The 22,566-nt window shown below is 31.2% G+C and overlaps 1 protein-coding gene across 2 annotated transcripts; it reads right to left on the reverse strand.

The window, feature by feature from the left end:
* Nucleotides 1-172: 172 nt before the first annotated feature.
* Nucleotides 173-21,948, reverse strand: LOC110998770 (mycosubtilin synthase subunit C). 2 transcript variants are annotated; one of them, XM_045630190.1, is made up of 17 exons: nucleotides 21,822-21,948; nucleotides 10,502-10,624; nucleotides 9,964-10,111; nucleotides 9,698-9,831; nucleotides 8,951-9,127; nucleotides 7,569-7,795; nucleotides 6,920-7,187; nucleotides 6,615-6,782; nucleotides 5,980-6,138; nucleotides 5,562-5,701; nucleotides 4,841-4,931; nucleotides 4,392-4,604; nucleotides 3,921-4,059; nucleotides 3,282-3,424; nucleotides 2,567-2,713; nucleotides 2,267-2,424; nucleotides 173-1,048 (listed from the first exon to the last, which is right to left on the reverse strand). In XM_045630190.1, the coding sequence occupies exons 2-17, from the start codon at nucleotides 10,620-10,622 to the stop codon at nucleotides 908-910; spliced, it is 2,574 nt and encodes an 857-aa protein (XP_045486146.1). In that variant the 5' UTR covers nucleotides 10,623-10,624; nucleotides 21,822-21,948; the 3' UTR covers nucleotides 173-907. The 2 variants fall into 2 exon arrangements, with proteins under 2 accessions (XP_045486146.1, XP_045486147.1); XM_045630191.1 differs by having other exon boundaries at nucleotides 10,502-10,637.
* Between the last annotated feature and the right edge of the window lie 618 nt (nucleotides 21,949-22,566).

Below are 22,566 nucleotides of genomic sequence, written 5' to 3' on the forward strand. Positions count from 1 at the left end.
ATTACATGTTAAAGACATTTACAAGTTAAATAATTATTTCGATATTTACACCTTATGAGAAGACAAAACAAAAAAGACGTTCTAATATTATTTATTATCAAATGATTTCTTCAACACATTGAAAATAACAAAAACATTTCATATTCAAAAATTATATATTACAATAGATTGGAGATCTTACGTACATATCTAAATTATATTTACATTTAAATAAATAAAAAGCTAATTTAGTACTAACTTAAATACTCCTATTTTGTTTAATTGAAGGCTAAACTAACAATTCGGTGTTGATGCTGTTGATAAAATATTACAATAATTCTGGCAATTAACCAGAAATCTATCAATAATCTGTCCACTGCTGATGAAATATATCGTTGTATTGTTTTTACATAAAAAATATTTGAGTTAATTTTAATGGTTTTGTTTTTATTTATGTAGGTACATATTCAGCAGTGATTTGATATCTACGCCATTATAAGTATTTACAGTAATTTGAGGCAAAGATCCATTGTGTTCCATCCTTGGATGTACAATATAAACTAATTTCATTTTCAATTTAAAAATATAGATCTACGTTTGTCTAGAAGCTTACAAATAATGTAACAAAAACATGTTACATTTTACGAAAGCTAAAAAACTAATTAACACAATAATTTGCACGTATTTAAATTAATATGTTATTAAATTACAGAAATATCTACCTTGATAAATATAAATTAACGTTAAAGCTACATTCTAAAAATTTTAAATTAATAGAAATATCATTTTTATAATTTCGCTTAAGTGAAATCGAATTGATTACTACTATCTTTGCCTTAACAAATTCATCAAAACCGAACAGAACTGTAATGTATTAAAAAACTATATAATGCTGGTATCACGTTCATAATTAAGAATTGGGAACAACTTAATCCACTGGCTTCCAGCAAACAATAGCTCTCATATCATCAGGGGCTTCGCCGAATATTCTGTCTCCATTTGAATCCACATACTGGTTAATTTGATAGTCCAAAAGCGTTTGGAAGCCTAGAACATCTGTTCCAAGTTGCTGTAAGAAATATTGAAAACATATAAGTGGCATTAAAAAGTCGAAATTAAGGATAGGTGGACTCAGTTTCCTCACTTAGACTAACATTAAGGATATGTAAATACTGTTCTTTCATTTGTTTCTCGATCAAAAGTCAGCATTATTTTACGCAGACAGCGTACTACACAAAAACAAAATAATAAACTACGCGAAAATGCCAGTAGCGCTACTACCCTTGGGCTTGGCCTCAGATCGAAATCTGTAACGGTCCATCATTATTTTTGTAATTAGCAAGTAGGTGATCAGCCACACGCCGTCGACTTTTTGGGTCTAGGGCAGGTTATTTTCCTTACGATGATTTATCGTACAAAATGGGCGCATAAAAAGGTCCATAGGCGCACAACCGACATTGCTCATCTACAACGTCAAGAAATTTTAAAAAATGTGCACTATGTAACGCAAATATTTTAAAAAGAAGCTACAAATTTGTTTCAATACCAGATTTAATTATTGGATTCAATGAGTTAGGTTTGGTTTCTTTTCATTTCATATCAATAAAAATATTCTACTGAAGCCTTGGCTGTATGGGCGAAGTTCCCTTTGCCTACCCAGAATGGGTGAAGAAACGAAAAAAAAAAATTGCTCATATTCTTTGACGGTTGGCGCCATTTTCCAAAAATGTAATTTCACAAACAAAATGAGTAATTTCGACGATATTTTATTTGAATTAATATCACCCGAACTCAGTATAATTGCATAAAATGCTTCGGAGAACATTTTACCGGAAACGTAAAAGTCGCTACATATATACGTGCAACGAATTTATTGCGTGGAGAGAAGAGAAAAAAAAGCAAATATTTTTATTAAATTGCTAAATTTTTTTGCAACTGCATTAAAAATAGTTGTTAAGTACAGGTGCGGAACCGTCATTGCAACTTGTCCCGACTATCAAACATTTGTCGGAACTCGTTGTCATTACAACGACAGGCTTTCCGCACTTGTAATGAAATACATATACTAACACGCAATTGCAACGAAATTGTTCGTGATAATAATCTAGGACATAACAATTGAAGAGGCGAAGGCGGCACAATTTACAGCATCTACCTTGAAAAATTGTAAAACCGCCACTAGGTACACTGGTAACTACATAAGCTACTTAAAAGGTAGGCAAAGTAAAAAATCATATTAAGACGAAACGACCTTCGCGGGGGCAGTTCGTATTACTGTAAAAATTACCTGTGTCAAAGGGCTTGTGTTCGTTGTGAAAATCCCAAGAAACCGTCTTTCCCGTGCGATTTTCATTGTGGCTACTTCTAAAGCTTGAATTGCTGCTACATTGTCTGCGCCTGAAAGACTTGATGCTGTGGCCATCATGAAGGAATGAAGGATAGTACCTAAAAGAGAACAAAAAAATATGCAAAAAGGCATTTAAAATTTATAAAATCTAATAATCTACTATTCAGAATGAATGTGTGTTAAGATCCATGAAAAATAAAATAAATTACTGAAGTTTCCTGCATGCATAAGAACTCTTACCCTTGCCCTCCGGTAACATTGTATCCCTCACTGAACCTTCCACATACTCCAAGAATGTCATGATCTTCGCCAGACCACCAACTAATTCTAGGTCTGGTTCAGCTCTAGCATCGAAGTTTAATGCTACTGCTACTGGATTGCCGGAAGCTTTAAAAAATATTCAAAGAAATTTCAATATAATATTATCTTTTTAATCACATGAATGTCAATAAATTTTGACTTCTAACGTCTTATTTACTAAAGTATATTTAGTTACATGTAGTGTTTACTTTATTTTAAGTAAAGAATTTACAAGAACAGTAAAGTCTCATAATATGTATAGTATGGGGTAAGCCCATTAAGAGCTTGCTAATTAATTATAAAAAGATAATAAAGTGGTTTTTGCATGTAAAAAGGTATTTTTTTGTTCTCGTTGTATAACAAAACTAGTATAGAATTAAAGTTACAGTAGCTAATAAATATTATAATCCTTAGAATTAATTCCTGGGTTCGATGGTTCATTACCGACAAGACCGCTTTCTTGCTTTGCTATTTGTTTAATTGTTCTTTTTCATGTATATGTGCAATAGTGTTAAGAAATAATTAATTAACAGATGTAATTATAATAAATAATCTAATTATTTAACGTTTGTCTTTTAACAAAATTGTATAATAGTAAATTGTCATTGCCATTACGCTTTTCGTTAGGAATGGAACGTGTTAGACAAATACTTACAATCTTCCAATACAACACTCAATCCAGCCTCCAACAACGGTTCCCAACACGCCGACACACAGTGTGCATAATCCCGTGTGTTTATTTCATGTCGTAGGAACTGCTCCAACTCGGCTTTCTCATAGAACGACGATACTATCATCCTAAGAAAAAAAATCTTATATCAAGAGCACTATAAATATTTTGATACAAACTGGTACATAGTATATAGTAACTTCCAAGAGTGATATTAATCCAGACGTTTTTATATACGAATATATCGATATCGAAATAGTTAATAGTAGCACCTTAGATTTGCGCGGAAAACACAACATCGAAGTTGGAAACACAACTGTACAAATCAATAAAAAGTTAATAATAAAAAGATAGAAGCTCACATTAACAGTGCGTTTTCACAAATTTTTTCTCCAATTTTACCATAATTTGCGTGTCGTATATTATCCGTTTCAGATTTGATCCAAAAACAAACCTTTACAATCTATTTAAATATAATTGCAGCTTATTTTTTGCTAAAAGCAAGTCGTTTATAATCCCAATTTTTCATATCGTGTAATATTGTGTTTTCATTAGTAAATTATCATAATAACATTGCTCAAGCGAACTAATTTTGAAAGTTTTATTCAAAAAGTAAAAACTTACTCTATAACATCCTCTCGGTAAGAATCACTCATTGGTACAACAGTAAACTTTGGGATTTCATCTCTACCACTATCGGGGTTTGTTGTTAAGTGCTGCAACACTTCCCCTAGGTTCGATGCTCCGATGAAATCACTAATTTCTATACAAATAATTCAAGTTTTAAACTGTGCAGCAGAGGTTAAACTTAATTGCTGTATGGTGTAGGATATATAGTAGTCTATATTAGTCTTAAGAAAGTAATGTCATCTTATGTAAATCGTGTCATACATTTGTTTCACATATTTGTAGGAAAAGACGTGTTCGATATATCTTGGTTTGATAATTAACAAACCTGACCTACTACTAGGCACTGGATTCAATTCCTCAGCAAATTATTGCTTCTATTTGGTAGGCGTGGATGCTGATCACCTACTTATTGTATCTTCTCTTACTGAAACTAGAGGACACAAATGTTTATATATCAAAACTTACCAATAAAATATCCCCTATCCCTCAGTCTAGTAATGGTATAGATTGAGTTAAGAGAATTCCCTCCCAGCTCGTAAAAGCCTGCTCTAAGTGATATAGCACCTCTTGCAGCTCGACCTAAAACCTCTCCGACTGTCTCAAATAATATCTGAGCTTTAGTTCGTTCTTCAGGACGAACTCCTGAATAGTCTATGTCTAGATTAATAGTTGTGTCATCTGAAATAAAATCACATAGAGCTTAATATGGCATTTTTATATGGACGTAAAAGCAACTGTGTGTGAAGATTCGCCCGTGTTCCATTATTTCTAACTTTTGCGTAGACATCTATAGTTTTACTATATAATATATAACATGTGAACTCTAAACTCAGCTGTGCCTTTTTTTTTGGAAAATGATTTTTTTATCATTCAAACAACGTGCTTTTAAATACTTCGCAAAACTATTTTCTTACCATTATTATTAGTGTTTTCATACATCTTTAGCAGTGCTTGTCTGTCGACTTTACCATTTACTAACAATGGTACGCTGTCAATAACGATTACCTAGAACAAAGAAATTCTTAATAATAAAAATATTGGATTAATCATACGAATCTCTGTAGATAATTCGGAACCTTTTCTTTTTATGTACGAAATCCTTTTTGGAAAAAATAGGTTAGACTTATATTACTTATTAGTCTTAAGTTAGGCTAGATCGAATGTTCCATGATGTCTTAGAAGACGCATATTTAAAAAAATAAAAATACAATTTACGCACTCGCTCGCTCCGCGGCACCGTAGGTGATGGAAAACATCATGATAAAACATGACGTCATGCATAGCCCTAAAAATCTACGGTAAGCATAAGACACAGGAACCATCAGGCTCTTAGTGATCACACCTACTTGGAGACTCCGAAAACCAAAATTTTCTTATCATCATTTATCTTCGTTTATCAACGTTTATTTTCGATTATTTTTATTTTAGTATATTTTATTATTATATGTTTTATTTCATCAAGAGACCTACACAGTTTTTAGTAATGGCTCTATAAAAACAATTCTGTGTTAATTAACTAAATTTGTACAATGCTCATAAAATGATAATGAAACAAGTACATGGAGTTTTCACTGTAAGTACAATTTCTCAACTTTGCTTCCTCTTCAAGCTTCAAGTCTAAGTGTTAAAGCATACCTGAGGTAACATATAATTGGTGAGTGCATCCTTCAGAGCATTCTCTATGTGCTTTCCATTTAATCTTGCATTCTGGTTAATGGTAACAAACGCGAGAATCTCTGGGTTGCCCCGATCCAGACCGTAGCATAAAACAACACCTGAAATGTGTTTAAACAGCATAAGCGACCCTAGGTCTGGTGCGATATATCAGAATTTGAATATGAAAGAATTGATATAAATAATTAAAACTTTAATAAATATTCTAATCATAAAACAATTGGCCTTTCACGATTACTAACAAATAAGCACTGAAGTTTAAGTTTCAAATCAAATGAATTGAATTAAGTTTTTGTCGATAATTTCTGTCTTGTTCTTAATTTAAGACATTGAATATGTACTATTAATAATTATCATAAATTATGAAGTTACTACTTACCTTTATCGACACCCTGTACACCCATGACAGCTCTTTCGACTTCCTGTAGGTCCACTCGATGGCCCCTGATCTTCACTTGTGAGTCTGTTCTACCAGCAAACAATATCATTCCCTTGTAGAGGACGCCAAAGTCACCGGTACGGTAAAGGCGACTGAAGTCTGAGTGAAATGAAAAAAATATTAAGACTATTTGACTACGGAGATGTGTTAAGAATCATAAATGTTTGTGTTTTTTTTAAAAGAAATGTTGTTTATTACCTGTATTTTTTTATTATAGGACTTATTAAAACAGTTTAGCTTTAGTTTAATAAGTTTAAATTCGTGGCAGCTTTCAATGAAGTAATATGCAAGCGATTTTAAATCAAACCAAGTAGACGGTATTGGAATTTTTTGTGTATATTATGCATACGAGCTCTCCCTCCGTAGACTGATCTAGATGGTCAGGGTGTGAATTGAGTAAGAGTTGCTGACTTCCAAACAGCCCGACATGTTCTTCATATCCCGTATATTAATAATTTGATTAACTTTTACTTAACTCCATTACAGACTAATTACTAGTAATAAGAAATATACTCGTAGTTCTATATAACGACGGTGATTTTTTTGTAATATCTTTCCCATTTTCCCTTACATACCTGGATGAGCAGCATGAGGGTTGTCACAGAACTTCTCAGGTGCCTGTCCACCCACGTATCCCTTGGCCAAGTTCCGTCCAGCCACCCAGACCTCACCAGGCTCAGATTCACGAGACGGGTTCATTTCCTCGTCCAAAAGGTATACGGCGCTGTTGTCCAGAGGTGCACCTACCACGGTCAATTATATTGTATGTAATGTGATAAAAAATATAATAATTCACCTCAAGATCGAAATTTCTTAAACTGACAGGAATTCGATGTTATTTTTTTTTTATAATATTTTTTTTAAATAACCCAAATCTTACCTATTGGTATAGTAGGAAACATCTCCAACTGAGAACTATTTTCAATGATATAGTAGGTCACATCCCCCATTACTTCGGTACTTCCATAGAAATTAGCGAGCCTATAACCAACTCCAAAATGCTGGAAAAACTTGGCTGCTAAATCCTTGCTCAATGTCTCCCCAGAACACACCCAGAGTTTCAAATGTTTTAACGAATTTTCTGGGCTCAAGGAGAGGTACATGAGAATGGATTGGAGTAGAGTCGGTACTAGAACCAAGCGTTCCACCTGAAAGAATTTAAATCATGCAGTTTCTTTCATTAAATAAGGGTTACTCGACGGACTACGGAAATACATTAAATTTATTAAATTTAAATATAAATTGTATGAATATAATGTATATAATTAAAATTAAATTAATTATTTTACAATAAAACACAATTTTTCAATAGCTTACGTTAAAAATGTAAAAAAAAGTTCTCTTGAGAAATAGTTTAAATCTTGATTAAATTTGAAGTTTAACTGTTATCTCATAAAAGCGATTATAGCAATATTTTTAAACATATTTAATATTTATAAACATATTTATGTTTGATTGAACTTTTTAATGTCTCCACTCGTGTTTGGGTGAAATCAAATAAAAAAATAATAAGGTAGTGTAAAACTTACTCGATTATCATCCAAAGCACGCACCAACTTCTGCGGGTCACGCGTGGTTTCTTTAGGTAATATCAACAAAGTCCTTCCATGCAAAAGAGGACCCCAAATCTCGCAAACTGAGTCTACAAACGTAAGTGCAGTCTTCCAAACACAAACGCTTTCTGTGTCGGAATACGGAAAAGAACGGAACTGCCACCATAAGCGATTGCAAATCGCGGAATACGGTAGACGGACACCTACAATTTTAACATGCCATCATTAAATTTTATAATATTGTATAAGCAATAGTACTATCTACTTTCTCAGATAATTACAACCATAATTACTAAATTGGGATAAGTTAATCATTCAACAAGGTATAACACGCTGACGAAATAATTAGTTTTAAATGTCACTATTACAAAAACGTTACTATTGTTTATTAGAGCTTTCATGGCCCTAGTATTGGTCCTTCGAGTCAGAATTTGTAAGTATGAGTAGTTTCTATTCCATATTCTTCACTTTTTACAGTTAAAAATTTACATAGATAATTTTATTATTAAATTTACCTTTAAATAGGACTGTATTGCACTTGATATTAGTAACTTGTGTAGTGCCTGGTTTGATTGTAGAAAATCAATGTTAAAGTTAAATTATTATGTATCAACGAGAACAAGGACCACTAAAATACAGTTAAATAAGTAAAAATGATTTCTTTATACGAACAATATAGAATTAAGCTACCATTTATTGGAAATAATCAATAAATTATTTAATAATAAATAATTTTCGCAACTTGTTTTAATTCCGTATGTGTGTTTTAAGTGACGTAAACACTTTCAAGATCATATTATTACTAATTATTTTTAATTAGCTCAACCATTGTGTATATAAAAAAGATATTTTTGGATGTAAACAAACCAACATTTATTTTTAATTTAATGAATCATACGGAAGCTTTTATCTCCTTCCAATTATATGGGATACAATAAACCTATACAATTACATTAATAAAATAACCTTCACACAAAGTAAAGATTCATCATATAAAGGTCACGATTTCATAAGTTTAAAGAGGATATGATGCTCTACTAGCTACACTAATAAGTAATTTAAATTTATTTTGTTTATTTGGCAAAGGCAAAAAACAAAGGCAGGAAGAAGTACGTGCCTTTTAATTAAAGCTGGGCTTAATTATTCCTAAACCTTGATGTATAGCAAGTATTAAATAACGTACATACAGACGCGAGATACCTTTTAATATATGGTGAAAAATATATCTGAAATTACTAAGCCAAGTTTAGATCAAAATCAAAACTGTATTTTACCGTGACCATGCCGAAACCAAATTAAACAACAAATGGATTCACAATACATTATTAGTAATTTGTCAAAAGTCTGACAAAAATCACCTTTTGGTATTCCAGTACTTCCAGAAGTATACAACACTATAGCAATGCTGTCAACTGTAGCCGGTGCCAACATCTCTCTATCTGTCAGGCTGTCGGATGGTAATGAACTGGCGTCTAGTGACAACTCCTCAAATGAGATTGACGGTACTCCACTATTTGCAAACATTGATGGATTAGCTGAAAAAGATTTTATACTTTATATTACTTCCTGTGCTGTTGCATAGAGCATAATACAGGAAATTTTCTGTCCCTTTCACTAAAATTTCATTCGTCAACAATTAAACAAGTAACGGCGAATCAATTATGATTTCGCCGGAAATACGCAGAGCATTTATATTAGTAGATACTGATTCCGAAAGATTTTTTTATAGAACAGGGAGCAAACGGGCAGGAGGCTCATCTGATGTTAAGTGATACCGCCGCCCAAGGACACTCTCAATGCCAGAGGGCTCGCGAGTGCGTTGCCGGCCCGTAAGGATCGGTACGTTTCGTCGTAATTTTAAAAATAGCACTATCTCACGATTACATTTCGATTTTCGTTCTTTCAATAGAGGTGTAAGGATATCCCAAACATAGTTATACGTGGTACAAAAACTCAATACCAAAATCTAATTAGCTGTTTATGTTTTACAGTAACCCTGTAGTGTTTCCGTTATATATGTTTCTATAAATAAAATTTTATACGAAACAAGCAAACTATTAAATTATTTACCAATATTTAACATATTTTGGCTTAATAACTCATACCAGTATCGTCATAAATTATGAGTGACGGCTGGGCGTCCTTCATGATGTGACTGATCCTGGCTTGAGGAAAACTTGGTTCCAAAGGCACGTAGGCAGCTCCAGCCTTCCACGTCGATAGAAGTGATAGTATTGTGCTAGAAATATTAAGATTTTCATGTCGTTTATTTGATAATTTAAATTTAGATAAGCTTCGAGATGAGCTTGAAGAATTGCTCACTGCTTCTGAAACAATTGAATGAGTGCGTATTTGTCTAATTGTTACATACTTATGTGTAGGCTGCATGCAGACAGCTATAACATAGTCATTATCCCTGTTGGGGCCAACTGGTCTCGCATGGGCGGCTATAGCTCTGCCCATGGCGTTGCTTCTGCCTTCAAGTTCTGCATAGCTCACGCGCACATTGCACGTTTCATCTGTAATTAAATAATTGAAATGAAGAATTAATAATTTTTGGTTTTTGTATTTATATATATATAAAAATATGTGTGGATAACTATTGCCGTCCCTACCTCATAATCCTTGCTAATTGTATAAAACCATGTATCTAAATATGTTTCCGTTGTTGTAACAGTATTTAATCAAATTAAGGTCTAACTTAGAAATATATTTGATAATCTAATAAAAGATAAAAAACAAGGCGAGTAATGTAGTGCATGTAAAAATTAAATTTATATAGTTCCGTTTGATTAAAAATATTAACCTCAGGAATATCTTATGATTGTCCAAAACAGAATTTGAGATATAAAAAGCATAACCCGATATACCTGCTCAATACATACAAATTACAATTATTAGAACTTAACCTGAATAAATTAGCGCGGTTCTGTCATGCATGCGGAGAAGCTGCAGGTGTGTAACCAACGGCGCTGCTGGAACAGCTATTCGGGCCCCACTCACCACAGAGACACGCGGCAGCGAACCCATTTCTGTAATATTAAACTAAATAAAATTCATGGCTATATAAATATATCGGTATAATATAAAATAAACAGACAATTTCTCAATGGAGACCTTCTCTAATACGTTGATTTAGGAGATTTACGTGATGCTCATATAAATAAGTTTATTTTGAGAGTCATAAAGGCTCTTCAGTTTTCAAAATTGAATTTATTCATTTTATACATTTTTACACCATATAATCTCTTTTAAAGAAAAACACTTTTTAACGGATTGAAGTTATATATTATTGTGAACTTATAATTATTTAAACATAATTTTAAATTTAACCGACGTTTCTTAAATTTAAAATTATGTTTAAATAATTAAAAGTTTACAATAATACATAACTTCAATCCGTTAAAAAAGTGTTTTTCTTTAAATGTGTAAAAGTTATGTTAATAAAAGACAATACTATATATAATCTCTATCAACATGTGCCCGATCATATTTATTTTTAACCCTTGTACTGAGTAGGGTTACCGAATTGTAACCCTACTCAGTACAAGTGAATAAAGTTCCAAACAATATATGATAAGTAGTTTTTAAGAAACACAAATTTTACAAAACATTGGAGACTCATATAATTATAACATCGATTTCGTAAATATACTGCTGAATAATTCACTGATAAAATGCGTTTTAATTGGGAATAAGTTTTGCTTTACCCTTGAGCCTACATTGATTTTTGTGGAAACAAGAAATATCAAGTAGATCGTAAACAATCGAATAAATAATGTCAATAATTATCTGTATGGTTAAATATAGCACTGGCAGGGTTGCTGCTTCAAGCAAACAAACACGCAAAAATATTATACATTCCGACATACTTTCTAGTTTTCGAACGCACCGTTTTGGCTTTGTGTTATTGTTAAGTAACAATAAAATAGTCAGCATATTTTGTAAATGTTAATGTATTTTCTATAAATAAGTCATATATTAAGCTCTTGTAATAAAAATTTAAAATATGATTTCCCGTTTGTAAAATTCAAGTTTATTGTGTTTTTAATTTTAAATCAATAGTAGTCGTTTTTATATGCAATGTAGTCGTATTACAAAATAAATAATTTTAACTAATATTGGACTAGGTGCAATTTTTTTAATGTTTCAAACCTAAATACCATAACTCCGTACCGGCAAAGTTAGTAGGCCATTTCGTAATTCACTTTATTACTCTAAGCACGAGTAACCTTCACTTACGCGTTTGGCGGACGCCATCTAATTCATACCTAGGAGATTAAATGATGAGATGAAATACATGTTAAAATAAAATTATAGCTGTGTCAAATTATAAGGAAAAAGAATTAGTTCTGAGGCAAACATGTAAAGAGATTCATAGTAAGTAAATTATCACCCACATAGAGATACACTTCAATTTTTTTTATAATTTACCGATTATTTTACTGTACACTTTGACTGCGTAAAATATCAGATAAAAACCATTTTTTGTTAAAACTTTAGATGTCAAGTTCATGTTACGTCACAATATAATTACGGTAATATTAAATCGGATATTTAAGAATACAAGTTTTACAAATATCCGCATATGTAAGGACAATGCATTAAAAACATGTTACAAAATGTACAGTTGGCAATAAATACCTTCCTATAGAAAGTTCTGCGGTCTGATTGGCTAAACTAGTACTGACATTTTACGTAGAATATAGTACCTATATTTGTGGTGCCATTGTTAATGGAGCATGTATATGTATGACAAGATCACGTCAGCCATGGAGGAGCTATAAACCTATTACCTACCTACAGACCGTTTAAATAAACATGTAAAATATTTTATATGATCCAGAACTAAGTATTATTCATATAGCTGATAGCATCACTGTATGGAACAAGTCCAGGAAAAAGTCACCCACTGAAGTATTAACGCACCAATTGGACTTAGGATCTCTCATGAAAATAACATACCAATTCCTAAAAGGTCGGCAAAGCAATCGTGAGACGAATCGTTAATCGTTTCAAATACACCAGGGTCTTCAAAGAGTTTTCATAAAATTAAGTTTTTGTGACAATTACTTTGTTACAATTTCATAACATCAAAAAGCTGCAAAGCTCAGTGAATACTAGGTGACTTTAGTAGAAAACGGGAGTATTTTTTAATAAAAAATATTCCAACAAAATTTCCATAAAATATGTATTACATGAGAAATTAATTATTAAAATATATTATGTAGATAATACACCACAATTTAAAACTTATTAATATATATAAAGTTTAAGAGTTTATTGACATTCGCAAGACTAATGTGTACTTATTATTATTTTTTGACTTCACGTGCGTAAATTGTAGCCTTATTTATATACCAAGGTCCATTTAAAAATATTTGTATAGGCAGATAATTTCGTCAAAATTTGTCCTATACATGGAAACGCAATTAACAAGTAAATAATTTATACTACTATAACATATCCGTGCAAAACCTTTTTTACACGAGCCAAAAAAAATGTAATTGTAAATCTAAGCGATTCCCTGATCCACCTAATACTCAAATAATTACATCAATTTCAGTCTAATCATTTTATTGATTTTCAAGATATCATCGTCTGGCCTTTAATATTGTAACATAAAAACTTTCTTTTTCTTTCAAAATTTTAATTATTTTGAAATTAGAATGGATCATGTTGTGAAATCTCTCAACAATACATACACCTTTTAAAAATATACACAAGCTACGAACTACCCAAGCCTGGCCTGAAACCAACGTTCGTTCAACCAACCTGACTTTAAAGGTATAAGAGCTGAAAAGTGGCCCTCATCTAGCCCAAAGAATATTTTATTTTTTTGCTTCATATATATTTATATTTTTTTTTTACTTTCATAAATATGTAAGTATATATCAATACTATTACATCACTTCATAAAAAAATTGCATTTTCATTTGTATCAGAATTTGTGGCTTGATTAGGCTTCGAAATTTCTTCCAGTAAATATCGGGACGAAGCGCTAATGAAAAACAACTGCCTTGAAGTTTTAAGTTCGCTTTTTGCTTGTACAGGTAAATAAACTCATAGACATCTTAACATACAAAAAAATAAGGTTTTTGACCTGATATTGACCTACATACGGGCCAACGAACGGTTACATAAGGATATAATAAAAATGTAATATGAGGCGTGCGAGTTTCGTTTTGAAGAAAATAATATATATTTAAATGAATTGCTGTTCGTTTGTCTCGCTATAACTCAAATATGACTGTACCGATTTAACTGATGAACTTCAAATAAGTAAAGAACAATACTAAAAACTACAGTTGAATTTTCCAAATAAATCTGTTCCTAGTTGCAATGTTTATTTATCTTCTGTCTCTTTGTTCAGAAATTTGTTCTGTTTTTATATTTAGTACAAATATATATTATGTATGTGATAGGATGTTCGCCGGATATAAAACAAATAGTTGGTGTAACTTTCTTATAAATTATTTAATGAAATAACCAATAACTGTATAAAACTTAATTAAGTAGGTTGCCTGGAAGAGGTCGCTTGTTAGAGATAAGGTTGAACGTTGCCTTAATAATGTATGTTATTTGATTCTATATATATAAATGAAAAATTAGTATTGATGGTCTTTTTTACTATTATAAATCTCAAGTCACGTATCCAAATGTGACCACTTGATATCATAATTCTAAAGACAAAATGAATTTCGCAGCTCAAAATACATAAAATGTTATTAGCATTCTATGAATAGTTCGTGGTCAGTGATTTACTGTGCATTAATGTTTATAATACATCTTCAATTATGCCGACATTAACTGCAGTTAAGACAGAAGTGGTCAACATTTTTACGTATATATTTTGTTAGGAACTAAATATTTAGGAACACTGCGAATCAACCAGGCATCCAATTTTAATTTTGATGGATGGCCTGCTGATAAATGAATGCGCGAAATTATATAGAGTACATGACGTTATATAGACTACTACAGACACAGCGTTTGAGAGAAAGATACCAAGGGGTTGTGAAGCAATAGAATACTTTATGGTTTTTCGGAAGTATTGTTACTAAGGATAATAAATAGTTTTGCTCTATCTCAAGGGTAATCTTTTATGGCACAATAAAATATGTGTTATGATGTTTAGTATAATAGAAGTAAGGATAATTTTGATTATTTGAAAGTAGGTACAATCATAAAAAGCCTCATCTAACACCATTTAGACTTCTTCTGAATATTTTTTTTTAAGAATTAGTATATTTTGCGTACTTTTAAGAGTTGTTTTTTATGTGTATAAGTCTTTATTAGTAAAATAATATCGCATATATATGTTTAATAACACTAAAGATATAGAAAGCAAGAGTTTATAAAAAAGGCCGTCTTTCGTCGTTTGTACAGGCCGAGTTTATGAAATAGACAAATCAGGTATTAATCATTAATAGACGTTTTTCTTCAGGTTCTCAAGACGGTACACCAGCTGTACGTAGTGCAGGTATTTGTAAACATTTCAAATAAAAATAATATGACATGCCAAACCAAAGGCTGTCATTACCTGCCTTCAATAGCAAACGGACAAAAACATGAGATAACCAAAAGGTTACTCAGACCCAAGGCCTAATCACTGACACAGTTTCATGGGTCGCCGATTCGATTATTCTTTTGTACCATTCACTTTGAATCCTTCATTCTTACTCTAAACACGATTCACTATAGGAATCCTTCAAGTTGTATACTGGCGGCTATTGGCTTTAAACAATGTTCTGTAGGACATTTGTCGAGAAAACTATGATATATAGAAAACTAATATTAGATCTTTCTATCAGTCTTAGGTCCTGGATGCATCTATTTCTTAAATTTATCAGTCTTTTGTTTCTGAAACACCTCGTCCAATTTTTTGTTAATAATTATTAAGACTAAAATTAAATTAAACGCCTATCGTTTATAATTCGGACCTCAGCTCCGATTCCTGAGAAATTGTTTTGTCATGGTTCAAAAGATTGAAGAATAAATACAGTATTTATTTTTTAGTGTCAAGCAAGTTTGATGACAAACATTATGTAATAAAAGATAATATACAGTATGACTTTGTTTATTTCGTATTACTTTAAAAATACCTTATGATAAATAAGAATAAATTAACTAAAAATAAAAATCAAATCATTAAATTATCGTCTAAAGACGGGATGACAATTGATTTTCAAAATTACTTACTACTTACTTACTTAAACTTATTAAAATAATATACTACACCTAACTTTTAATTCATGGTCTGTGACAAGACCAGAGAACTGCTTTGCGACTGCTTAAGCGCAAAAATTTAATAATAATTATTAAAAAAATGCAAGACAATTTATTACTACGAATAGTATCCAAACACGTATTGTCAGGAATTGATTCAATAAGAGGTATTTTAACATTTGATTCAAAGAACGCCGACAAATTTTCCATTAAGAATAGCGGAAATAAAAATTGTCGACAATATTCGTTTAATGACATATAGTGTATCTAAATGATTGACAAGTTTAGGTTTTTTACTTCCTAATTTGAACTTTTTTATTACAGCGCACATGGATTAGTGCTCCAATGAAGATTCTATGTGCGCATCAAACGCTCGTATGGTGAAGAAAACATCGTGAGGAAAACTTCATGTTTCAAAGCCAAAAAATTTAGGACATATGTCAGAAAAAATGCCATCTGAAGTCAAGACAATTTAGGGTTGCCACTGGATTATAAGATAACTCTTTTTCTGTTTATTTATGTCTACTTTATCATATACATATTGTATATAGATTAATAATGCAATACATTATTATCTTTATAATGTATTGGTCGAGTACTGGTTTATATTTCAAGTGTTACTTGTAATCTTATGTTTTTTGTTAATTATTTATTCGCTTTTTGTACTTTAACCTCAGTAGGTGTTTCTTTTTTTATTATTCCATACTAGGGTTGTCAGGAGGAAATTATCTTGTTATCTATATAGCTGCCTTAACTTAATAATTACTTATGTAACCTTTTATTTTATATATTATGTATGATAAAGGTACCAAAGTGTAAATGAATAAATAATTTATACATACAAAGTTTGGAATTCATTATTAATGTACAGTTTCTATACAAAAATAGAAGTCGTAAAATTAGGAAACATATATTTTCTATAAATACAAGAGGATGTCAAATTCACATAGTATACAAGCCACGCTTCATACCAATTACGATTGGTTTTGAAGTAGATTCTGGGTCGGGTCTATTAAGCCTTCGGTTGCTTTTACATTGTGTAGAGAAAGAACCTTCTTTTGTTTCGTGAAGGGTTTTTTAATTAACTAAAGGCTAAGTATAACCGATGGATATCTGCTGCGAATAACAATAGGTTATCTGTTAATAAGCAGTTGTTTTTTTCTTATTCAGCGTTGTATTGAATCTTCCTCTCTTTTCTCATGTATATATATGTGTACCAATTACTACCACCTAGTCAAGATTATAAACAGTTCTAATCTAACAAAATATTAGATATAAGATTTATTACATTAAGTTAAAAAATATATTGATTGATTTTCCACTATTCGATTTGACTATGTACCTTGAATTCGGAATTCGGTCGGAAGTGAGTGGCAGAAGGCTACACCATACGATGTACTTAAAGTGCAAATTTAATTAAAGTATTTTGTTCTTTGAAATTTATTAGATCAGAACATTTATCTTTGAAAAAGGCATATAGGCTTTAATATATATTAAAGAGCCAACTGGAGCAAAAATCCGCTCGGAGCGTAACAAGTAACAGAAATGTTTTTGGGAGGAAAAATTTCGCATGACATTCATGATCCTGTTTATACAAGTTCTACTTATATTAAAAGACGTAAATTTTCATTTAATAACTAAACAAGATCTATTCGAGTAAATAGCATCGATTAAAGTCTCAATTTCTCCTATAAAGTCGAGGTATACATCCTAAAATGAAAATATTATTTTTAAGAGATTTTTTTTATTTCCTATTATTATTTATTATTCCTATTTATGTCAATGTAAAATTAAAAATAAAATATATTCGACTGAATTCTTCATGAGTTCAGAAATTATTTCGCAATATAACGTAATCCCTTTAATCTAAAAATAGTGATAATACGTAATATGTGACATGTTGAAGGTTTTTTCAGATCAGTCACCTTATTCCACGGTCGGAATAATTATATTTTAACAATCAATTCCTTAACTACTCGCAAGAGGAATATTTTATAATATCAAAAGAAACTTCTTTTTCCTTGGAACCTTATATAAAAGAAAATACATCTTCTTTCTTTACCTTTACCCTACGAAGTTCTTGTTGGAGATTTTAAGAAACGGATCATAAGAACTTTTTTTTTCACAAAAACTTTGTGGACATTCTTTGACTTTAATAAATACAGAAAACTTTAATAAAATTGGGTTTGAAGATAGTAAATAACAGAGAAATTATGAGATTGTATATTCCGAACAATTATTACCGCTGCCGATGCCGTAACAGTAGTGTATGTAACACAACTTGACTAAACCCCTGGACTATATAGACATGTTTTGATACAGAATATAAACCTTAGCAATAAACAACAAAGGTATGCAAGCTGAAGTATTCATCTAGTAGTCTGTGCAAGTAAAAGATTACTGCCGAAAAACATTCAATGTGTAAGCACATATTGTTTAGAATTTTAACACTGCAGTAATACAAGTTCTATGTGCGTACGTACCTTCATAACTGGCCGGTTAGAAACGTTGCTATTGATAATTTTTTTTTGAATTTCAATTTTAGAACTTTTTAGTAACCAAATGTAGTATATACAATTGGTTTAACAACTTTAAGTGTGGAAGTAGCAATCTCAATGATTATCCCCGTGCGGGACGTCCCGAGACAGCGACTACTGCAGATAACATCAGTGCAGTGCGACGCATGATAGATTAAGATAAGAGAGCGACCTATCAGCAGATACGGGTAAGCCTAAGAATTGGTATGAATCAAGTTCAAAAAATATCACATGAACACTTATACATCAGGAAGCTTTGCTCAAGATGTGTTCCCCATACATTTACCGACGACCAGAAACACCTTCGCATGGACTGGTGTCGCCAAATGTTAGATAAGTTGAACGGCGGTGACTCAGGTGCTCTATTTGATATCGTCACAGGTGATGACAGCATATATTGCTACGAACCGAAACCAAGAGACAATCAGCTCTGTGGGTAAAAATATGTTTGATAAAACTCGAGGAATTCGCTTTACGAGCCCTGAAAATGCGGTGAAAGCGTAAAATGGCATGGAAGAGAATAGGGCCACTGCTTTTCTCAGTTGTTCCATTGAATGTGACGATGTGTAAACGGAACGGAGATTACTTCGAAAAACAATAAAACTTTCTATATTTTTTTCATTTTCTAAACATTTTCAGTGTTACTTAGGTAAAAGTTTTCGTCTCCATGAATATACGTGAACTAGAAAAAACTAAATTGTTTTGTCTTATAAGAATTTCGATATAGTCTTTTTTTCATCAGATCATTTTAAGGCAAGATGGACTTTTTGTGCCTATCCGAAATAAGTTTTATGTGTGAGAATCAAACCAAGGAGCGACGTCGTCTGTTATTAGAAATAATTTGTCATCTATTTACGGTCGTTAAGTTTATTATTTTAGGTACTTGACCACCAAGTAAGGTTACAACTATTTTGTAACCACTTTGACATTGACCCAGTGTAGCCGTTCAATTTAAAACGTGCCAAAATAATCACATAATAGATTTAATAATAATTCACAGTTAGATAATAATGTATTTTTAAACATGTCACGTCTATGTTTAAGTTCAAACCGACAAATTTTAAAAAGTTCAAGGATATTTCAAATCATTCTTTTAATTGCTCATATAAGAAAAATCCATCCACACCAGTTATCTGAACCTCAGGATTGGAAGTTGATAACTGTATTTCAGAAGTCATTTACAAATAATAGTAAGCCTATTTTTGATGGGCTTTTTTATTAAATAAGTCAAGTGTTTCGTTGTTTCCATTCGTCACTCGATATTTTAGGAACATACTGCTGTCAAAGCTTCTGTGTATTTGTAAGTAAATAGGATTTTATACAGCCACTGGACCAGATTCAAGTGTTACCTACCCAGAGGCACCGGAAACTAATAAGTCGCCGCCATCCGGCGCGTTCAAGTGAACTTGATATTAGAGTTTATATAACTTTATTTTCTAAGGCTCTCTTACCACGTCGGTCTTTGTATCAAGTCCCACTAATGGGGCAAAATTTTCGCGTTTACTGAAGGTCTTCTGTGCTAAACACATTAAAAAACCGCAGCCGGGATTCAATCGCACGACCTCCAAGTTTACCATACCATACACATATCATCATTCTGACTACCTTACGTGAGAAGTGTATTAGATTTTGACATACGGGTATACGGGTATAGTAAATCATAGTCATAGTTAGCTCTAAGTGTCGTTTCTGAGTCTCACTCTGATTAGTATTTACCGTTATTGATCTTATCCTTAGGCTATAATAGCTAATACAATTCATACATTACAAACGTTTTCAACTCATTTATACGTAATCCATAACCTACGTCAATAATTAAGGCTTATACACACTTATGTTTCCTTATTACTTTAATTTAAAGTAATAATAATTTATCGGCCTTTTGAAATCAATGTCGTCGTATTAAATCTGATCACTAATTAATTACCTTAAGTAAACGAAAGTTATTTGTTTTCCATTGTAAATGCAACGTATATATAAAAAAGGTCGGATGAAACTACTACTTGCATACAGGTGTAGTGTGATACCAGAAATCGGCTTTTAAATATGAAGTTTTGGTTAAAAATAATTATGCCTAATCGCGTTTATAGTGCCTATATTATTTACACAAAATCAACAAGGCCATCATAATATTTATATATAGTATAAAATGTTACCTAAATCATAAAATCATAATATTAAACCCATTAATTTTAATATCAAGAATTTTCAAGAATAAATAGATTTATCTGGAAAAAATGGCGGATATAAACATGAATAGCCACGCGCCGTTAATTAAAAAGTATAATCAGCTTTATACAGCTTAAAACTTGTCTTCCGCTTGTATTTAAAGTTATTAACGTGTTAAGTTTTGTAATTAAATACCTACTTTTAACTACTTTTTTAAAATACCTAAATAACAATTAATCGCTGAGTCGTAAGCGTATTTAAGAATCAACACTTATGAAATTTTAAAAATATAAACTGAATTTACAATTAATTGTATTAAGTGTTAATTCAGTGCTAACGCAATAAAGATTTCATATAGAAGTTATTTTTAGATCGTGCATTGTTTTTAAACCTTGATTTTAATTTAATTTTGATGACTTTTTCCATCAACTTTCTGTACGTCAGTGCACGCAAGATTTTTAAAAACCGACCTACACAGTTATTTTACAAACAATTTTGAATATTTAATTTATATAATGAAGATTTTTGATAATGTTAACCAACTAAAATCAGGCAAATTAGTTTTTCGTTTGAACAGTTCTGCATGTTTTTTTTTAAATAGGTGACAAATTTTGCACACGTAAATTCGTAACTTATTAAATGGTTCTGTTATATATTGATACTGTTAATTTATTGAATAATAATTATCAATGAGACATAAACATGAACTTCTAATTAATGAAATTAAATAGGAATATTAATTCAAGAAAAGGTCAATGCATTTTAACTTTTCTATATTTTTTATCCGCATCAAACTTATTGACCAAACTTTCTAAAAAAAAATAAAACGACGTCAAAAATAAATTATTATTTATGAGATTATTTAGTCTAGATTAACGGAGTCAACTAGTTTAATTATAAAGCGTTTAATTAAATACCAAAGTTGCTGACCATATTTGACTAGCATTTGAAGAAAAACCTACAAACCTTGTCAAAATAGATCGTAATTTGTTAGCTTATTAACTTCAGCCTTGGCTCTTAGGCCGGATTTTTAAAATATTGACGTGATTTATGAACTTATAAAAATAATATTACATTATATTAAATTTTTTTAAGAAATCGAGAATTTATTTATTGCTAAATTATTTAATTTAAAGTCTAGTATTTTTTTAATTTTGCTTGTGCTTTAATTCCAAATATATGATAGAAATATTCGAATAATGCTATTTTCTACGGCATACTAGATAAAATAAAATTTTTTAAATAAATTATGTAATTTAAAAATATATTTTCTTATACATATTAAAAAACTCACTCTTTCCAGAAACTAATCCGCACTCACTTAAAAACTCTTTTAAAATATAGAACGCACCAAACGTCACTAACGCGCGTAAAATAGGCTAGCTGTCAAAGTCACAATATTGCAAGTGCACCGAACTAACTGCGCGCGCAGCCGGACTTTACCAATTTATATAGAAGGTAATGATTGTCGGTGCTCTACAGCATGTGCCTTGGCCTTTATCCTGTGGCTATTTCGTATCTAGAAGCGTCAGGTTTTTAACCAGAGTAGTTAAGTCAACCGTACAATTGTTGTCCCATGGCTTTGTGTAGTTAAATAAGAACACAGACTATACTGTTTTGTAAAATTATCACATTTCATCAAAATATTGCGGGTTTCGAATTCAATATTTTTGGTAAACTTTAAACTTTTATGGAGGAAAAATAATACGGCAACAAAGAGATATAGTCGTATGAATGTGTGGAATTTTTTTGTAATGCTTTTTAATTTTTATAAGGTCTTCTGACTTTCGGACCTATCGGAATTTTAGTTACCAATGCAGTTGAATTAAATACTTGTACACACTGTTAAGATAAGTAATTTAATAAGAGTTTATTGCCAGTTCTTCTCTTCCGTTCTACATCCTGGATTTGAGAACTGGCAGTAAATGTAAAATTAGAAGCATTTAATGTATATTTCTTTTTTTGACGTTCTTGACTTTTTTACATTATGTTACCGACATTAATAAATAATATTTGAATTTGAATCTGGAAGGGCCTTG

The sequence above is a fragment of the Pieris rapae genome, chromosome 11 (genome assembly GCF_905147795.1).
Source record: "Pieris rapae chromosome 11, ilPieRapa1.1, whole genome shotgun sequence".
NCBI classification, from domain to species: Eukaryota; Metazoa; Arthropoda; class Insecta; order Lepidoptera; family Pieridae; genus Pieris; species Pieris rapae.

Excerpts from the sequence above, each read along its gene's own strand:
- LOC110998770 (XM_045630190.1), bottom strand. The coding sequence starts at position 10,622 with ATGGGTTCGCTGCCGCGTGTCTCTGTGGTGAGTGGGGCCCGAATAGCT. Across the intron at positions 10,112-10,501 it reads AACCGCGCTAATTTATTCAG|ATGAAACGTGCAATGTGCGC; the intron begins GTTAAGTTCTAA and ends ATTTAATTACAG. Across the intron at positions 7,796-8,950 it reads AAGTACTGGAATACCAAAAG|GTGTCCGTCTACCGTATTCC; the intron begins GTGATTTTTGTC and ends TTAAAATTGTAG.